The sequence below is a fragment of the Urocampus carinirostris genome, chromosome 1, assembly GCF_059441175.1.
Source record: "Urocampus carinirostris isolate Australia breed hairy pipefish chromosome 1, RoL_Ucar_1.0, whole genome shotgun sequence".
Lineage (NCBI taxonomy): Eukaryota > Metazoa > Chordata > Actinopteri > Syngnathiformes > Syngnathidae > Urocampus > Urocampus carinirostris.
In genome coordinates, this window is record NC_142349.1 from 41,711,289 (window position 1) to 41,731,833 (window position 20,545).

A 20,545-nucleotide genomic window follows, 5' to 3' on the forward strand; every position below is an offset into this window, starting at 1 on the left:
CATGCCACGCATGAGTCGACCCAGTCCCGGACGTCCTTTCTCATCCCTTTCCACACAAACTTCTGGGCCACTAGCTTAATGGATGCTTTCCTGCCAGGATGAGACAGGCTGTGTATTGCCTCAAAAACAGCCCGACGCCAGCCCGCAGGGACAAGCGGCCTAGGCCAACCCATGGAGAGGTCACAACAAAGCTTGGCCCCTGAGTCTCCGACCGCAACCTCCTCCAGCCGCAAACCAGTGTCTGAGCTCTTGAGCGTTTGGATGCCGTTATCAGAAGCCTGGTCCACACTCATACTGGAATAATCAAGCCCCAATTGCACAGCGCTGATGGTTGCTCTGGACAGGCAATCCGCAACCACGTTGGACTTCCCAGCAATGTGCCTGATGTCAGTCGTGTATTCCGATATGAATGACAGCTGGCGCTGCTGGCGGGCGGACCACGGTTCGGACGTCTTGGACATGGAGAACGTAAGAGGCTTATGATCAACAAAGACGATGAACTCACGGCCCTCCAAGATGAAACGGAAGTGGCCAATCGCCAACCAGATGGCAAGTAGTTCTCTGTCGAATGCACTGTATTTACGTTCTCTGGGGACCAGCTGGCGACTAAAAAAGGCGAGTGGCTGCCAAGCATTGTCAACCCACTGCTCGAACACGGCACCCACTGCTAGGTCTGATGCGTCTGTAGTCAGTGCGACTGGGGCTCCGGGGGCTGGGTGAGCCAGCATGGCTGCGTGGCACAGCGCGGTTTTTGTGTCCTCGAATGCCTTGGTCCTCTCAGCGGTCCATTCAACAGCTTGATTGGGTGACCTACCCTTGAGGGCCTCGTAGAGTGGGCGCATGACATCAGCGGCTCGGCGAATAAACCTATGGCAGAATGTCACCATGCCGAGAAACTCCCTGAGGCCCCGTGCTGTTGGCGGCTGAGGAAAGGTGGAGACGGCCTCTACCTTAGACGGTAGGGGGGAAGCCCCATCCTTGGTGATGAGATGCCCGAGGAAGTGGATGGAGGGTACGCCAAAAACACATTTCGCGGGATTTATAATCAGGCCATGCTGACTGAGCTTGGTGAAGAGGTCTCTGAGGTGCTCCAAGTGTTCCTCTTCTGAGGAGCTGGCAACAAGGACGTCGTCCAGGTAGACGAACACAAAAGGCATGTCCCTGAGCACTGAATCCATCAGCCTTTGGAAGGACTGAGCGGCATTTTTCAGTCCGAACGGCATCCTGAGAAATTCGAACAACCCAAATGGAGTTATCACGGCCGTCTTTGGTATATCTGAGGGATGCACTGGCAGTTGGTGGTATCCCCGCACTAGGTCCACCTTGGAAAAGAGAAGTTTGCCCGCCAGGTGTGCAGAGAAGTCTTGAATGTGCGGGACCGGGTAACGGTCGGGCGTGGTAGCCTCGTTAAGGCGGCGATAGTCCCCGCATGGGCGCCAGCCACCGCCTGGTTTCGGGACCATGTGTAGTGGAGAGGTCCAGGGGCTGTCTGATCGGCGAATGATGCCGAGACGTTCCATGTTAGCAAATTCGGATTTAGCAGCTGCCAGTCTTTCTGGATTGAGTCGTCGGGCCCTGGCATGAACAGGGGGGCCCTTGGTTTCAATGTGGTGCTCAACCCCATGTCTGGTCGTGGAGGCTGAGAAGGTGGGCTTCGCCAGACTGGGGAACTCAGCGAGGAGCCGGTGGTAAATATCACCGTCCAAGAGAGAGCTGGACAGACACTCAAAAATCCCTTTGTCGCGGACACACGCGAGAGAGGAGAAATTCAATGCGTCAACGAGGCGGCCATTTTTCACATCGACGAGTAATCCATTGGCACACAGAAAATCTGCACCAAGAAGAGGAAAAGCAATATCCGCAGTGACAAAGTCCCATGTAAACTGCTGACCCCCAAAACACACGTCCACTGTCCGTGTCCCGTATGTGCGGATGGGGGTGTCATTAGCAGAAGTTAATGGAGGTCCATGTGTTCCCCCCCCCACATCGTCCACAGTGGCAGGGAGGACGCTCCTCTGGGCGCCGGTGTCACACAAGAACTTTTGGCCGGAGATGGCGTCCCGGATGAACAGTAGCCGGTTTCTTGCACCTGCACTCACGGCCGCTACAGAGTGCAGGCCTTGAAGTTTCCCGTCGCGTTGGAGGTGCAAGGGGGACGGCACTTCTTGGCCCTGGGCCCAAAACGTGCATGGTAGTAACACAGACCTGACACATTCTGATCGTCAGTGGCCGTGCGTGCCTTGCTGGCTGGGGGCATCGCACTTGATGGTGTGTAGGTGCGTGTAGGGGCCAGCACCTCATGTGTGTATCTATGTGTGGCCAGGAAAAAACGGTCCGCTTCCTCTGCCAGTGCACGCGGATCTGTAATGGTTGTATTCGCAAGCGCCGTCTGTACATGCGGCGGCATGTGACGCAGAAAAAGTTCAGTGAAAAGAAAATTTGGCTCTTCGGTGCCAAGCAAGTTTAACATCATTTCCATGTGATCCGATGGCTTACTGTCTCCTAAGCCCTGAATAGCAAGGAGGCGTCGAGCACGCTCAGAACGCGACAGTTCAAAGATTCTGAGGAGATATGCCTTCAGTCCCTTATATTTATCCAGTTCAGGAGGGGATGTGATGAAACTCACCGCTCTGGCTGCAGTTGAGCTCCCCAGAGCAGACACCACGTGGTAATAGCGAGAGTCATCATCAGTGATTCCGCGCAGGGCGAATTGAGCCTCTGCTTGTGCGAACCATGTTAACGCCGATGACTCCCAGAACTCGGGGAGCTTGAGAACGGGCGCGTATGCCATGTCGGTATGCTCAGTATTATGCACGGCCTCGGAAACTTCCACGAGACTAATGTCGGGGTCACCAATGTAGCGAGCAGAGACGGGAGTCGTAGGCGGAGTGTCAAACAAAGGTGCCAACGAAAGCTGCTTTAATGACAGTTAAACTTGCAATAACAAAACAAAACCAGAGAGCGGCTCGAGCGGGCCGAATTGAGAGTCCCCCTAGGAACTCGCTAACTAAACAATGGTTCCGTGGGTGAATTATGTAAAACCCACTACAACCCATTCATTTTTAGTAACGTTAGCACGACGGGGAGATTTCACGCCGGCGAGGCGTTTTTCGGTTCAACAGACTCTTGGAAGTTTCATTTTTCTCGCACTTTTTAGTTTTTGTTGCCCTTTTCTTCTTTTAGCTATTTTGCTTTTTATCTTTTTCGTTTATTCTTCTTTTATTTATTATTTTGCTTTCCTCCAAGCTCTATACTTTTCCATTGATTGTTTCCCCCTTTGTTATTTTTTTCCGACCTATATTTTTCTTTGCTTTTTAATTTTTCTTGCTTTATCTTGTTTTCTTATTTTGTTCTCCCTTTCCCTATCTTTTTACTTTTTTGTACTTGCTTATTTCTTGTTTTTTTCTTTCTTTGATTCTAGATTTGTACTTTTAATTGTTTTCCCTTTTCCTTTTACGTTTTCTACCAGCTTTTTACTACACTTGTCTTAAATTTTCTACACATTTTTCTTCTTTTTACGGGTTTCTTTTGTTATTTCCTTGTTAGTAAAATTATGTGGAAACGTTGACATGGTTTCATTTATTGTATTATTCATTGTAATCTTAATTTTTTTATATAAAAGAATATAAATCATTATCATTGTACTGCATCTTGAAATTATAATTAGTACATAAAAATAATTATCCGGGGCGGCAGTGGATCAGGAGGTAGAGCGCTTGTTTTGGGAGCAATAGATCACAGTTCGAATCCCGGCTCCTCCGTGTTACATGTCCAAGTGTCCTTGAGTAAGACACTGAACCCCTAATACCCCAGGTTAGCGCCTCACATGGCTGCATGGCCGCTATTGGGAAATGTGAAGCACATTGTAAAGCGCTTAGGGAAGTCTTCATTGACTTGAAAAGCGCTATATAAATGCATATCATATCATTTCATCTGCTGCCATCTATTTGGCTGGTCATTTGAACCAAAAAACAATGCCATGCTTTTTTTTTCAAAGATAAAATTAGTGTCACAGCATACTAGTGTGCACTGGCACGCTGGTTTAAAACAGTGCAATACTGGATAGCAATCTACAATTAGCCTCTGCTACCAGCGACTGGGACTATGTGGATTGTCACTGAAATGGGCAAGACTGATTCTGTCTTTCAAAAACATCCATCCATTATCTACACCGCTTATCCTCAATAGGGTCGCGGGCGTTGCTGGAGCCCATCCCAGCTATCTTCGGGCAGTGGGCAGGAGACACCCTGAACTGGTTGCCAGCCAGTCGCAGAGCACACAGAGACAGACAATTTGCTCGCTCATTCACACCCAGGGACAATTTGGACTAGCCAATTAACTTAAAACGCGTGTTATTGGAAACTGGGAGGAAACTAGAGAGCCCAGAGGGAACCCACACGAGCATGGGGAGAAAATGCAAACTCCACACAGGAGTTTCATGAGACACAGCCAAAGACTCTTCCCGGCACAAATCTATTTTTGCTTTATTAATTTTGTGTTGAGATATAATGAATACATATTTTTACATATAAGTGCTTCCCTTTGTAGTTGTCAATCATCCAGTAATTGTGACAACTGCCTCCATCGATATTGTTGGGAATTAATTATCAAAAGGTACCGTTTACCAAATTGTTCGAATTAGTTATCTGACTCCATTAACCAAACACAACCTACATTCACCCAACAATCATGCGCGCTCGTTCCTGGAGAAAAAAATGAACAGGAAAGCCGGCATTTGCACACGGGGGCAGATTTATTTTCCCTAACAGAAGACCCAAGTGTACTCCATCGAAGACGGCCGAAGCCTTCTTCTGAAGTCCTTTAACTTTCTATTACTGGCCCACGTCTCTCCGCAAGATGGCGTCTCGGCTCCGCCGATGGGCATGCCAAGGAATTGTTTGCACCCATCGTTCTCTAAACACAGCCCCTTGATGTATGGCTTCCCAAAACAACATCGCATCCACGAGTCCTGTTATCAAAATATTAAGCATTTTCGAACAGCCTGTCCTGACCTTGTACATTGAACTAAAGCCCACTCAGTGAAAATCTTCATTGCATTATGAGTCAATCGTATGAAATCATTTATAGTCAAATGTATAAAATCCTTTAATATATTAAGTTCAACAAATACCAATATGATTGACTTTCTTCGAAGTCCACTATTAACACCAGTGCTTCATTGTTCTCAGTATACCTCCTTTGATTGACTTTCGTTTCGATTGTACTCATATTATAACAAAATCACAAGCATTTCGGAGAATGCGATGTCTCAATCATGGTAATTAAAACGCCTTAAAGGTTCTTGTCGCACTCGGCAAACGAGAAGTATGTCTGGATACTGTCAACCTTCGGGAAATGTAGTTTATTTTTTCTTAAACAATGCTGAAATAGCCTCATGTGTTAAAGATCAAAACTACAATCCCAAAAGGCTGCACACTGTAATGCACAAGGACTCCCTCTTATTTTGTAGTTTTATCGAAGAGAAAACATTCGATAGAAAGCCACTCGACCTGAAGTTTGGACTACAACTCCCAACACTTATTAAAGCCGGTCGGACCTCCTCCACACTCCCTGTTTCTTTCCCGGAGCGCCCCTGTTTCCTCGTTTTGCTAAAGATGGCGTTAGCGGCTAACACAGGCGATTGCTTTATGTATCACACAAACTATTCGAACTGTTGCAGTGCAGTAGAGAGTAATCATAGCTTTGCCTCGTCATCCGGTGTGTGAATATATGAAACATTGGACAAATACGCGTCAGGGAGCCTGAGAAAACGATTGGCTGGCCTTCAACACGACATAGGCCTGTTTGCAGAGAACTGAGAAGAAGCGACTGTACTACATTTCCCATGAGCAACCGCAGCATCAGGTGGTACATTTTTTTCCCTTCCTATAAGACCGGAACTTGTAGTTTTTTTTAAGCACGTGGGCGTGTTTTTTTGTTTTGTTATTGTTTGAAACAAAAAATTAGGAACAAACTCAGTCATGGAACTACCAAAGCACAACAGTCGACAGATTGCTGTTGAGAGCCTCCAAATAGTGGAACAATATGACACATATCCAACTTGGTTAAGTTAATTAACCTACTAGTGTGAGCTTTTAAAATACTGGGTAATAGGAATCATGAGTACTTTACCCATGCAAAGTGTTCGAAAGCCATCTCGAGGCCCTTCCAGTAGAGAAGGATCCCCATCAACGCGCGAGTCCTCCTTGACCTGGTGTCTGGCCCACCTGTGCAAAGTCCCACCTGTCTCAGGAGGCGAACAGGAAAAGAGGTCTAGATTGTCGCAGTGGCGAGCGTTGGTTGCCATTCGAACACAACACATTAAGGGCGACAAGGCCGGGATCCGCCGTTTTCGGACTCAGGGGGGTCTGCGGCCCCTCCTGGAACTGCTCGGACAGCTGGAGTGTTCCAGGAAGACATTGGACCTGGCTCTCAGCATCCTGGCCAACTGCTGCACTGAACCGGAGACCCGTACAGAGGTGGGCTGAAAAGAATCACACACTCACGCTCCAGTTTTTTTTTATAATGTTGTAAAAAATGTGTGAATCCTTGTACACATGGTTAAGGAAGGACACACAGTATTCATCAGTGTCGGGGCGTCAGGACCTGCAAGGCCTTCTCTGCTTGCCTAAAACAGTGTTTTTCAACCATTTTTGAACCAGGGCATGTTTTTTACAAAATTTTGCGGCACACCAGTAACCAAAAATGTTATAAAATGACACTGAACAGTATGTTTAATCACAATATAATTTATACTTCCCCCATTTTTTACTGGACCGACTCTTGACAATTACATAACATTTGCAGAAAAGGATTCATAAATGTTTTATAAAATTTTAAAAAGTGACTTTGGATAATTTCTCACGGCAAACCCGACGATCTCTCGCGGCACCCTAGTGTGTCGCGGCACAGTGGTTGAAAATCACTGGCCTAAAATAACTGAATCATGTGACGCAATTATATTTCGTACATGAATACTTATTGAATAATTCAAACTGTATGTTTCCATACTGTCATTGTGCTGCTTCCAGATGTGCTTTCACATTTAAACATTTAACCAGTCACATTTCAGCCATTACTTGTTTTCAGGTTTAGTAATCTGCCCGGAGGCTTTCACACAGACTTCTAAAGGTCGTAAGACATAAAATCAGTGTTCAATAGAGTCTTTGGTTTATCCAATCAGATTTTGAGATGGCAACAATAAGGCCCTCTCACTGGCGTAAGGAAACGTCAGCTAGGAGGGCAGTAATGTACCAAAGTCTAAAATGTATTATTCTAATAAATTATATCATCTATTTTTTCACTCAACAGTAAACTTTTAACTCATTTAAACGTTAAACTTTTTTTTCTTAAGCAACTTTTAGTCACTTAAAGTAACTTAAAATCTTTGAAAATCACACAAAATGTTAATTAAAAATATTGACTTTTCAGTGCAATACCACTATAAAATACAAGAACAAACCATACATTTGTTAAGCAAAACACAGTATTCCTGAAAAACACTGTAAACCTAAACTAACATATTAACACATTTACCAAAAAAGGGTAAAATAAACATTTTTAAAATCTTTTTGATACTCAACAAATTTAAAGTATACATCATAGAATCACTGAAGAAAAAAAAATGCATATTGACCAATCTCAAGAGCAAAAAAAGTGTCCCGAAGGAAAACCGACTCTTGATTGATGGGGAGCCAGCTCCTATTGTTCACTTCCAAGAGACGGCTCATAGCCGTTTTTTTTCGTGAATGACATTTTACTAAAGGCCATCACAGTAGACCTAGGTGCGGCTGGTATACATTACAATTGGACCCAAGTTGAATTTTTTAGTGGGTTTTATTTTGAAGGGGTTTTTTTAGTGATAAACTCCACAAAATATGTCTTGTCCCATTGGCATATCATTATTAGAGATTACTTTAGTGTATATTTAAAAAATGATTGTGTTGTGTGAGTAAGAAACGTGAAATATTATATTTCCTACATGTAATAATATGATACAAGTTTAACCTTTTTCTAGTAAACCAAGAAATAAATAATGAATCAAAGCAAAGTTATGATATAGGCAATATTTTTTTTTCCAGAATTTTGGTTGAATATATGGCGCTAGAAACCTAAATTTATTATAGAAATAAATAAAAAAAATGTATGCTTAACTGAATGAATGTATCTACCATCATATAATTTGGATTTTGAGGATAAGTTAATTTCTTAATTTATGAGAGATTTTTGATAAAAGTTAGCTTTAGTTCTCATAGTAAAATAGGGAACAGTACCAGAAACCTAAATTAAAATACTGTAAAATCAGAAGACAATACTTTAAATTGTGCAAAGTTGTCAGTGGGACAAGATTTTTTTAACGGTGTATGAGTAGTGATTGGTAAAATGTCGACCTAAATCGCTTGTTACAAGACAAATTTATTATAAAAACGGTAATTCCAAAGGATTCATATACATTTTCTTTCAGTTGTATTCAATTACTAAATCTTTGTTTAAATTTCTAATATAGATTCGCAAGCTTGACGGAATTAATATTGTCGGTGAGTTTCCTTTTTGCTTTTTCTGATGTAATTATTATACGGGGCATATGGGAAATCTCCACCAATGCATTTATTGTTCACAAATCTAATAGCACATTTGCTTGTTGGCCCAGTTGATGTGATGAAGAGGAATGTAGCCCGAGAGAGCATCCAGAACCGAGCTGCCCGTGCTTTGGGGAATCTGGCCATGGATTCAGAAAGCTCTGCGCTCATTCACTCGGCTGGTATGTCCACATTCAGGGATGAGAGGGTCACTCTGAAATCGTAATCCCATACAGTTACCTTTTGAAAATTGTAATCAGTAACATAATCAGAATACTAGACTATTGAAGTAACGTATCTGGACTACTTTGGATTACTTTTGGATTACTCCACTACCAAATATGCTAATAAAAAAAAGAAATTATATATATATATATATATATATATATATATATATAAATACAAAAAAAGTCCTCCAATTTTAATAAAGTAGCATATTTTATTAAGTAAAAATAAAACTTACTCTATGACATGGCAGACAAGATATGCTGTTTTAGTGTACATTAAGAGGACATTGAGAACACAATATTGCTTTAAACACATAAATTGTTCACTTTCCAAATTTCCAACAATTGTTTTACCTGCTTTAGTGGGGATGCCAAACGTTTTAAAAGTACACTATTCCGATTTATTACGCTTGATTAATTATTCTCTCAACATAACAATACAGTGATCAAATCCTGGATTTTGAATGACTATTAACTGTCTAATACTAAAAGGAGGTAATCCATCAAATTTATACAATCTCCCTGAACGCTTCACTAGCGAGCAACTTTGCTCCCTACATTGCAGCCTCACGAAACTGCAGGCTCGTGCAAATTCCACAAAAGTAGTGCTACATTGAAGGAGAAATAGTCAAGTCATGTTTATTTGTATAGCCTTTAATCACAAGGAGTCTCAAAGGGCTGCACTGACCACAGATTATTGCAAACCACAGACTATTATGACACCATCCTCTGATTTAAGACCTACACAAGGGCAAAGAAAAACTCAAAAAACAAAAACTATAAAACAAAACAAAAAAACCCAAACCAACATTGCAGTGTTGGGGAATGTCTTCCATGTTTAAGTCATTTTTAAAAGTCCAGTCTTCATTTTGTACTATTTTCATAGTAGAAGTTTTGTGGTAGATCTGTAATGTTTTGTACTATTAATGTAGTTGTATTTTTGTAGTATTTCTGTCGTAATATTTAAGATAAAGACAAAAAGAAAATTATTTTACCTGCAACACACTCCGAAAAACATGCATTGGTGGATGAGGGGTCAGTCTGTACAATCTTCGCAACGGTTCATGCACGTCGTGTGTAAACCTAATCTCTCTCCTAGTCTCTTTTGTGTCAGTGATTGAAATTATGACACAATTTGTCTATCGGCGCATTATGTATATGAATCCTGCAAAGTAATCCTTATTTCAACTAAATGTACCTGTAATTACTTTTTTTAATCACGTTAAAAAAAATTTTTCATTCATTCATAATTTGATGACATCTTTGTTAATTGTAAAAACACAATTACATTTTTTGTATCCTGATTACATAACGCTGATACGTGTATTCTGTGACTCCCAACATTGTCCACATTTCACGTGCACCAGGTGCTTAAGTAACTGATTTAACAATAGAAATAAATCAAACGTTTAAGAGATTCCAATACAGCTTCCATGTTCTTGCTAGTCTTAAAAGTTTGTTTATTGAATTGTGCAATGTTTATGATTAAGCTAGCTAACTTTAGGAAATTCTGTTTAAAGAGAATTTTTGCCCAAAGACATTTTCTTTACCATAAAACTTTCCTTGCCGGCCCACTAACCTGCTGTTTTTAGTTGATTGTAGCAATTGACAAATGTAGATTAAATAGTGAAATAAATCTGTTAAATCAACTTCCAGGGGCGACATTTTTTATACCTGCGGTCCTCTGAAAACATCATAATTGTTTATAGAGATCGAAGATCATCGTCAACGTATTGGGAGATAGCGGTATAAGCCTTTTTAATCCGGGTGTGCCACATCATCCGGGTGTGCGCAGGGCCAGAGCTAGGGAGATCCGCGGGAGGGGCCGTGTGCACGTTCTGGTTTCTTACTGCACCGACACCCTTCCCCGTCCGCCTCTGCGCGGGGATCTATCATAATTGTAAAAAAATTACGATTGTGGGTCCTTTTTAGAACGCGATCCTGGGAAAAACGAGGGGTAACTGTGATCTTTTTGGTTAACCTTGGCTTTAAGTTTGTCAGTACGGGTGCTTGAAAACCTTTGAAACTTAGTAATTGGGTAGTCCACATATCATGGAATCCCAAAATAAAACCATATCTTCTCAGAACATTGCATTTATTCAATTATTTAAATTAAAAAACTAATGTCATTTGCACCTTGTCCTTTTCCTTTACTCAGGTGGCGTCCCTCTCCTCCTCCTGTGTTTGTCTTTGTCATCAACCCCGTCCTCGCCTACAGTTGTTTCACCTCAAGACTCCTGCCCCAAGCTGGAGTGCGCCCAGTCTGCCTCACGGGCGCTGCTCTACCTCTCGGACACGCCGGCCAACCGCATGTCTGTTCTCACTCAGGGCGCGTTTTCTGCCTTGGCCCCTCTCATTGCACCAGATTACCCTGAAAGCCTGCGCAGGGCGGCCCTCAGGACACTCCACGAGCTCTCTCGAGGGTGCGGTCCTGAATGTGCCAGGGAGGTGTCCAGCTCAGGTGTCCTTGCCCAGTTAGGAGTCATGGCATCTGGTGAGGCTGAGAAGCCTTTGGAGGAGTTGGCGCTTAAGACCCTGGCCAACCTGTGCTCTCAAGGCTGTTTGCGGCCTATGGTGGGCTCCCTTGGTGTCATCCCCAAGTTCACGGCGGAAGCGAAAAAAGACCCCCTCAAGTCTATGGTCTTCCTCAAGGCCTTGTGCTTGTGCTGCAAAGAAGCGGTAAACCGTGCCAAGGTGAAAGAGAGCGGTGGCCTGGAAGTGATTGTGGGCTTCCTGGCGGCGCACCCGAATCACCCCTTGGTACGGCTTGCCATTCTGGCTTGCGTGGACTTTGTCTTCGATGAGTCGGCAGTGGAGCAGCTGCAAGAGTTGGGCCTAGTCCCCATGCTTGTTGCCCGGCTAGTGAAGCTCACTTCAGGTGAAAACACCGACCCGACTGACAGCGGCGTCTGTGTGTCATCTGGATTGTCTCACGGTGACGTCCTGTCTCCATCGTGCTTGGACTCTTTTGACTTTGCCCCTTTTGAGAGCCCCAAGAAAGAGGAGTCTGGCAGGGAGCAGGGCTCTTCAAGCTTTTTATGTCTCAGGTATGAAAAATGTTGCCCATGAATTGTTTACATTTACAAGAAGTCTGTATGTGAACTATTAAAATTGTTTCACAGTTTTTATTCATAGTTTGGCTGAGTGTGTGACTTATACTTTGGTGAGACTTATCTGTGAAATTATTGGCACATTATCACCGGGTATATCCTTTCACATTTCACTTCATTTTACAACTTCACATTTTCACACAAAACCGCTAGAGGACGCCCTATACATGTGTTGATAAATTCCCGGAAAATGGGGTTGTTACAAATTAGAATATATATACTCGCATTTAAGCCAACACTGTAAAACTGCTTTAAAATAGCTACATAATAAAAAAAAGAAGAAGAACACGTGCACACCAACCCGTGAAAGCGGTCTGATGGGTATAAGTCACACACCCGGCCAAACTATGAAGAAAACTGCGACTTACAGTCGGGAAAATAGGGTACATAGTTACTTTCCAAGTGACACGCTCCTTTTGGGTGTCAGTAGTCTGGGTGTAACAGAATTACTTTTTATTTTTTTGTTATTTCATTGTAAAAAATATCAGGGGGCTATTTACGTTTTTATGTCAATTTTTAAGAGTTGCTTCTCAGCCTAATTGTGTTCTATGCACTGTTAGTTTTTGATTTAAGTAAAAGATTAGTCATGCTAGTTGTGATGAAATTTTAACATATTTACTCTAAAAGGTTTCAAAGCGCTATTCAAGTTTTGTTCAAATTTATCACAACTATTCTTCTTTTTGCATTATACATTTTTTACGCCATTTTTTTAGGCTTTTCGAGTAGATGAATATCTGCTCCAAATATTGGTTATTGGCCTACTTGTAATACTAATAATCGGTATCAGAATTATCCCTGAAAACCCCCTATCTGTCGATCCTTATCACATGTTACAATACATGTTACAGAGAAAAGTACGCTAATTGCGTTGCAGGAAAGCAATATTTTGTAATGCGTTAGTCCCAACACAGCTATGTTATTATCTACATTGATTTTCCTTAAATCAAAAAAAGATCTTGCTTTATTGCATCCAGGTCATGGCTGCTGTCTGAGGGTATGATCTCCTCAGAAGAAGACTTACTAAATTCCTCAAGCAGTGCAGATGGGGACTGGGTGGCAACACCCCCTCAAAGCTCCCTGAAACCTGAGTGCCTTCAAGCCTGCTCTTCTCTGGGCACAGATACCTCAGAAAAAGACACTCCTAATCGTTCGTTTTCGCCGTTGAAAGAGGTCGATCTGCCACCCTGCCTCATGTCTCCCTCCTCAAATACCACCCACGCGACCCCCCTTTTGAAGTTCTCACTCAATCGAAAGCGACACCGGCTGTCTTCCACAGGGAAGATAACCATTGACACGCCTCCGTCCACGCCACGGCGTATTGCCTACCAGCACCCGTACCATCCCGAACCGTGGACCCCAGAGTCGCCCGTTCTGTTGCTGCTATCGCGCTTCTCCCATGCTGCTGACCCAAGCCCCGCCCTGGTCTCTTTGAGTACTGTGCAGGGGCTCTTGCACTACCTCACCCACCACCATGACCCCAGCAGTCGCTGTTTCCGCCTGATGGTTCGCCTGAGCTGCAATCCCAGCTGCCTACAGGCGCTCCTCCGCATCGGAGCTGTGGCACTCATACACCACCACCTCTGCCAAAGGGACGGAAGGGCGAGTCTGCAGCACGATCGAGTGAGAGCCAAGGTCAAACAGCTGGGTAAGAGGCTTACAGTACATTCAAATATCTACCCATTTTCTGCACCGCTTATCCTCACTAGGCTCGCGGGAGTGCTGGAGCTCATCCTAGCTGTCTTCAGGCAGTAGGCAGGGGACACCGGCCATCCAGATGCAGAGCACAGAGATAACCAAAGCTCACTCATACCTGGGGACAATTTAAACCTGACAATCCACCTGCCACGAATGTTTTTGGAATTTGGTAGGACACCAGATTGCCTGGTGGGAACCCACACAGACACGGTGAGAACAGCCAAACGCTGCACAGGAAGACAGGTTGATTTACGGGTCCAAACTGTCCCCAGGTATGAGTGAGCATGTTATTGGTTGTGTGCCCTGCAATTGGCTGGCAACCAGTTCAGGGTGTCTCCTGCCCACAACCCAAATACGGATGGGATGGGCTAAAGCACTTCGCAAGCCAAGTGATGACATGACAAGGCATGCAAACCTACATAAACTTTATATGCTTTATTTCTTTAGCAACCGTATAATATTTTTTGAAAAACATTAGCTTCTGGGTCACCTAGGTGAGATTGTCTGATGGTGCAAGACAGAAACACTCAATGAACCCAGGATATGTCACTAATGATGCGTCGCAGTCTTCTCGTCGGCTGAAAAATAGTCTGTGTAATATAGTGTAATAATCTGTGAAGCCCTTTGAGACTCTTTGTGATTTAGGGCTATACAAATAAAGATGACTTGACTTGACTTAAATCTTTCTATCAAGCTTGATTTTTAAAATACAGCTATAGTGCAGAAAAAAATGTAGGAATCAAAACTTAGCAGACAACATTAAACAAATGGCTGTACAAGACCGTGGACAAAACTTTATGGGAGTCATACTCACACACACACACACACACACACACACACACACACACACACACACACACACACACACACACACACGGTTTTGAGGGTGCACTATCACAAGGGCCATCATACCATTCTTAAGCATGCTAATTTCCGGATTTTAGATGTAGTGTTAGCACAATCGGCCTGCGCCTAAGCCCAACAGGGATCCCCAGTTGGGCATGCTTGGGAGATGTCGGCCAAAGCGTGGGTACTGTGACCTTCAGCACGGTACGGAAGAAATTGCCTAATTGTGAAACCAGCTTCAGATTACCCTGGCCCTCACTACTGTGGATGACATAGGTTTTTACTTAAACTCAAAATAAAGGAGTGACCTTATAAATTAAAGAGGTGTTAAAAATTGTAGAGAAACACTATTTCAAATATTTTTGTTCTTCAACATTGCCTTGTAATCATGTCAGTCCACAGAGACACAACCTTATGTAAGGACCCTAGCTGTCTCATACAATACAAAACTTCAACGTGACCAAAGAGTTCAAAATTATGACTGGATCAAATGTCAAATTCGAATGACTTGTCTTGAAAAGGTTACCGTGTGTCAGAGTACTGAACTTAGCATTGTAAAACTTCCACGTCAGTTTCAACATTGTGTTCTAGTGGCACACAACCATGGCCATATACTTTATTCCTTTCATACAACATTGTGGAGTATTCATATGGGATTGTACACGTACAAAACATAGTGGAGGGGCTACATAATTATTCAGTGTCACACAAGATTGTGGAGTGACCACATAGTACTCACACACCTTTGTGGAGAAAGCGCACGCTTGCTTATACACTGGCTTACGACATTGCGAGGGATCGCATCAGTCTGACTACTGGAATGCAATGCTAATGAGTGAACTCTCATGCCCTAGCTAATGCTCATTTTTGGTGTTGTGGTATTACAACAAATTTGAAAACTGTTATTTTGTGCAGGTTGGACTGTTTTAAAAAATCTGCACGTTCAATGCTCCTCGGCGTTTGGTCTGGGGGTCCTCGCAAACATCATGATGGCGGGTTCAGAGTCCGACCGAGTGAACTGCGCACTGTCTTTGCCCTTAATCAGCAAGTGAGTCTTCTCTCATCCATCAAAAATTCATATAGGGTATCAGTACGGTATCATCATGGAGATGCATAAACAATTGTTTTTTTTGTTTCAAAAGAATAGCAACAATGCTCTCGGTTAGTTTTATCTTGGGTATGTTTTGACTTACCAATTCGTCAATTTGACCCATTAATGACTGGTAACATAAATTCTATTGAGTAATCAACGTTTTCCACTTTATTAGTTTATTTATTAAATAATCTGTTTTACATTGAACCAGAGAACAACTTTATTTTTAGGCTCTAGTATTTGTCTCACAAATAAAAGTACTGTACTTTATAAAGGTTTTTTTTTCTTTTTCTTTTTTTTTTAAATTGGCAGTCGCAAAAAAATAAAAGCCTTATATAAGCCTCATAAGAAGGGAAACATACTTTATCCATCTATATTTATTGGACAACTTAAAGAACGTGTCCTGTTTGCGCTTTTACAAATACCATATATTATATTCTTAAAAAAATAACCAGAGAGTCGCTAGGGAGCGCCAAAGAGCCACATGAGGCTCCACAGAATGTCTAGTCATTGAGAAGTCCAACTTTGTTGGCGATAGAATGCCTCTTCCTCTGCCCTTTGGTGCGTTGACATGATAGCATTTAGAGAAAGTTAAAAAGTATATGCGCATACATCATATGGGTCCTTCAAGCTGTTCTACGAATGTCCACTGCAAGTTATTGATGAGGTGGGGCAACTGATTAGGCAATCAAATTGCAGAACACAATGAAAATCTGCAGTAGCAAAACTGCCAAGTAAACTTTGATACAGCAAGGGATTACTGTGCGTCAAATCATTTGCAACCATTTTGTAGTTGGAGCAATAGTGTTAAGATGGCCTGTGATTTTATACTATAAAGCTTTAAGTCAAGTCAAGTTTATTTGTATAGCCCTTAATCACAAAGAGTCTCAAAGGGCTGCACAGACCACAGATTATTGCAAACGGCAGACTATTATGACACCATTCCCTGATCTAAAACCTACACGAGGGCAAGGAAAAACTCAAAAACCTCAACATGAGGAAAATGAAGAAACCTTGAGAGGGGACCACACATGAGGTAATCCCCCTTCCAGGATGACCAGGCTACAATGGATGTTGCAATAATAAATAATACACAGATATTGTCAACATGAAATTTAGGTTATTCATATGCTATAGAATAGAAGTGTGTTTTAAGCCTAGTTCTATACAGTTCCACTGAGGTTCCATATCGAATCTCAGGGGGAAGATTATTCCTCAGCACCGGGGCCCGAATGGAGAATGCTCTCGAATTATATTTAAAAAAACATCAGATTTTTTTCTGCCGAATTATTGGAGATGGCATCCTCTTGAAAAAAAAACAACCCATTTGTTTAATCGTAGTTAGGATTATGGCCAGGGAATGCATTTGGCTTTTAAACCAAAGTAACACATTAATTTGTTTCTTATCTACTTTTATTTTCCAGCAACAAGTCTCAGTTACGAAAACTTCTCTTGGACTCTGGCAGTCTTCTCTTGGCCCTGCAGCCCCTCGGTTGCAACGACGACATGGACACCCACACCAGCGATTGTAGGCGCCTGCTTTCCGCCTGGCCAGAGGCATCCCTCCACTCGCTTTACTTCTCCCTTCTTATTGGTTGCTTGTCTCCCCTTTTGGCTACCATCAAACCATGTTGTGAGGCCGGATGCCTGACAAAACGTTCTCAGGCTGACTCGGCGGTGCAACCTCCCTGTAAAAGGCCTCGTCACTCGAACGCGTGCTCGTATTCCACATCGAACTTTGACCTTTTGCTGGTTCTGGATGATGGCGTGGAGGTCCAGGCCAACAGGGAAGCCTTGGCAGGGTCTGGTTCAGAGTACTTCAGGGCTTTACTAAAAGGTGATTTTGGGGAAGCTAAATCCAAAGACGCTGTACGCATTAAAGAAGTAGATGAAGGTATGTTAGTTCCGGTGCTGCACCATTTACACGGATGCCGGCTTTCTGCATCGAGCCAGGTGGACAAGTGCCAAATTTTGGACTCTTTGGTGCACGAGGGACTCGCTTCCTGCAAGTCTGACGAGCTGTCCTTTCAAAAATCTACGTTAGGCAAGATGATGACTGGAGCGTGTAGATTCCTAGCAACGGAGTTCCAGAGGGAGTTGGAGGGGCTCTTTGTGGCTTTTCTCAACTCGGAAATTAAGACAGTGAAGCCCGCAGATGATCATACTGCAGGAGGGGATCAGGATACCTCAGAGGAGCACTTGGCCAGCAGAACTTCAGACTTGGACCTGACGTGTGTTCACCTGCAAATCGAGACTCTTTTAGAGACTGGGATGAAAAGAACAACTTTGTTCGACAAAACAGACAGCAAAAAGATCCCCGGAAGGACGGTCGATGGTATTTGTCAAATTAAAAGTTTGAAACCCTCTGCAGAAAAAGACGAGTCAGAATTAAAAAGCTCAGCTCAGGATCTCAAATCAGAACATCTGGACTCTCCCAAATCCCTAGAAGGGGAATTAGTAGGGCAAGCAAGACGGGTCTTGCCTGCCCCTCTTCCGGAGGTCTACTGCTTTACGCAACGCTACGACTACCCGATTCTACGTCGGGTCTGCTTGACACTGCTGCTGTGCAGGCAAGATGCGGTGCGACAGCCCATCTACTCGATCATCGAAGCCGCTGACTGCCTGCGAGAAACTGCTGAGCAGGCTGACTGCATTGACACACTCAAGCGGGATCTTCTCAGTCTCATTGCAAATGCCCTGAGCTAAGAATCGTTGAAAGACCTGTGTGCATGTTTTTTTTTTCATTTGGGGAAAATCTTTATTTTCTATCTAGTTTGACTGCCCATTAGTCATATGTCATATTTTTGACTGACCAATAGTCATTATTTGTTAGAATTTAATTTATGGCTCTCTCTCTCTCCACAAAAACACTGATAATTTCCTGTAAACGCCTCACAGTTGTAATATGGTGGCAATGTCTAAAGAAAATTCCTGACAGCTGATTCTAATGTCCAATGTTACCCAGAAATGGCTTTTTTGCTGCAACAAATTATCAACTTTTGCTGTCTTTTTTTCACCTAGAACAAAATTCACGGTATTGAATCTCGTAACCAGATAGTAAATTATGATTCATTCAAGTTATTCAGAAATAAAGCGGTTCTATTATTCGGGGCAAATCATACCTATTCAAATAAATAAAGAAAAGTATGAATAATGGGCAGGCAAAAAAAGAGTACGTATTGATGGTGGCTCATTATCTAAAATTCAACCCAGTCTTATTTTTTTGTTAAGAGCATAGTTCTTCCATCTGTTTTTGAATGTTCTAATATTTTTCAAAGAAGACCTACGTCAAGTATGTCAGTGTTGCCTTGGTTTAGAATAGTTTGCTCGGAAGCACTGGGACAATCAGGGTCATGGCTTTTTCATTTTGTACATAGGAATAAATCGGAGACATAGGTGACTATTTCACCACCTTGATATGAACTCCAAGCTATTAAAATATAAAGATTTATGTCACACGCAATGCAATGTTGCTTGTTTTTTTTCCCCCAAATTTTAAGTTCCCCTGGACAAGCAATACATTACAGCTAACATTTTTGTAATTTCACTTCGAAAGCTTCTTGCTGCTCAATTGTTTTCTCTTAAGTCGCACTTATGGAAAGAATGTATTTTAGAACTCACTACTTCTATGTTGTGAGTCAGTGACCTAATAGTATAATGGTATCTCATTTTTAAAACTAAACCACCACGTGACAAATGGAAAATAGAAACAGAATGGGATTTCCTATGCTACAAATACTGTATTGTCAAACAAAAAATATGTTCCGAGTCTTGTTAAGGATTTGATTAATGTGCTGAAGCTATTAAAAAGAAAATAGATATTGTTTAGTTGCAGCTCCCAATGTCTACCTCTTTTGTAAAATTGACAACACTTAAATTTCAATTGGATCATATTTTGAAATACTGATTTGGGGCTGCAAATTTTGGACCTTCTTGTGTATACAGGTCTTACTTGTAAAATTTAAACATTGTAAAGAAGTTTATTTTCTTTAATGCAATAAAAACCAAAACAAATCATAATTTCTGGATTCATTACAAATCAAGTGAAATATTACATCCATTTTTTAATATTGTAGATTATGGCCTGTAGCTTTTTCACAATATTCTAATATTTTGAGATGGGATATTTGAGTTCTTGCCATAACATTAGCAACACAAAAAACTTGTCATATATCAGTTGATTTGTAATGAATTCATTACAAAAAAATAAAGATTTTTATCACTTAAGTCTAATTTTCGGAGACCGTCCCGGTAATCGGCTAACCTAATGGTTGCCAGCCACTTTCTGTAAGCAAAAAGCCGGTTTTCGAAAATGGGTGTTACTAAGTTAATTGTGCTTTTGAAGGATGTTAGTTTATCGTGAAGATTGATTTATTAATGTTTATACTTCACAGGTTCTCGCAACATTCACTGAGATGGCACCACCTTCGTCCTTCCTTCGGAAGGAAGTTAGCAACTTTAGCAACATTTTCTACTCATTCTTTTTAAGGAAGTCATGTCCAAAGTCCGGCCCAAGAGCCACTTATGGCCTGTGATCATATTTTTACCGGCCCGAAGCCTATGTCATAAAATTAATAACATGTGGCCCACCAGTCATGTTGACTGCAGTATAAACTAGATTTTTACCCCCCCAAAAAAATCACAATTTTTACGGACGATGGCAGTAGCCCTTTGACCACCTTGCCCTTTCTGTGAGATTTTCAGCCCACTTAGTTTCTGACATGGTGACAGTAAAATAACAAAAAAGGAATTACTGCAGGCTTTGCCCCGAAATATTTTTCCTCCACTAAGATTTAATCTCTTGCTGGGTTTATCAGCTGCATTTCAAAAAAAATGAATTCATCTCTACTACATAAACTCAACACAGGAAAACTTGTCTAGACAGCAAAATGACGAAAAATAGCATGCAAACTAATTTAAATGATTGATTTAATGATGAAAAGGTCTTGTTTTATGAAAATGTTCCCTTGAATATGGGAATTTCTCTAGAGTTCA

General features: G+C 42.2%; 1 protein-coding gene across 1 annotated transcript; it reads left to right on the forward strand.

Annotated features, from left to right (window-relative positions):
* Positions 1 to 5,590: 5,590 nt before the first annotated feature.
* armc5 (armadillo repeat containing 5) lies at positions 5,591 to 19,013 on the forward strand. The gene is made up of 7 exons (XM_088339560.1): positions 5,591 to 6,479; positions 8,507 to 8,537; positions 8,651 to 8,761; positions 10,965 to 11,853; positions 12,891 to 13,561; positions 15,373 to 15,505; positions 16,975 to 19,013. Exons 1-7 carry the CDS (start codon positions 6,120 to 6,122, stop codon positions 18,254 to 18,256), a joined length of 3,477 nt encoding a protein of 1,158 aa, XP_088195686.1. The 5' UTR covers positions 5,591 to 6,119; the 3' UTR covers positions 18,257 to 19,013.
* Positions 19,014 to 20,545: the final 1,532 nt, after the last annotated feature.

Excerpts from the sequence above, each read along its gene's own strand:
- armc5 (XM_088339560.1), top strand. The coding sequence starts at position 6,120 with ATGAGTACTTTACCCATGCAAAGTGTTCGAAAGCCATCTCGAGGCCCT. Across the intron at positions 13,562-15,372 it reads AGCCAAGGTCAAACAGCTGG|GTTGGACTGTTTTAAAAAAT; the intron begins GTAAGAGGCTTA and ends TATTTTGTGCAG. Across the intron at positions 15,506-16,974 it reads TCTTTGCCCTTAATCAGCAA|CAACAAGTCTCAGTTACGAA; the intron begins GTGAGTCTTCTC and ends TTTATTTTCCAG.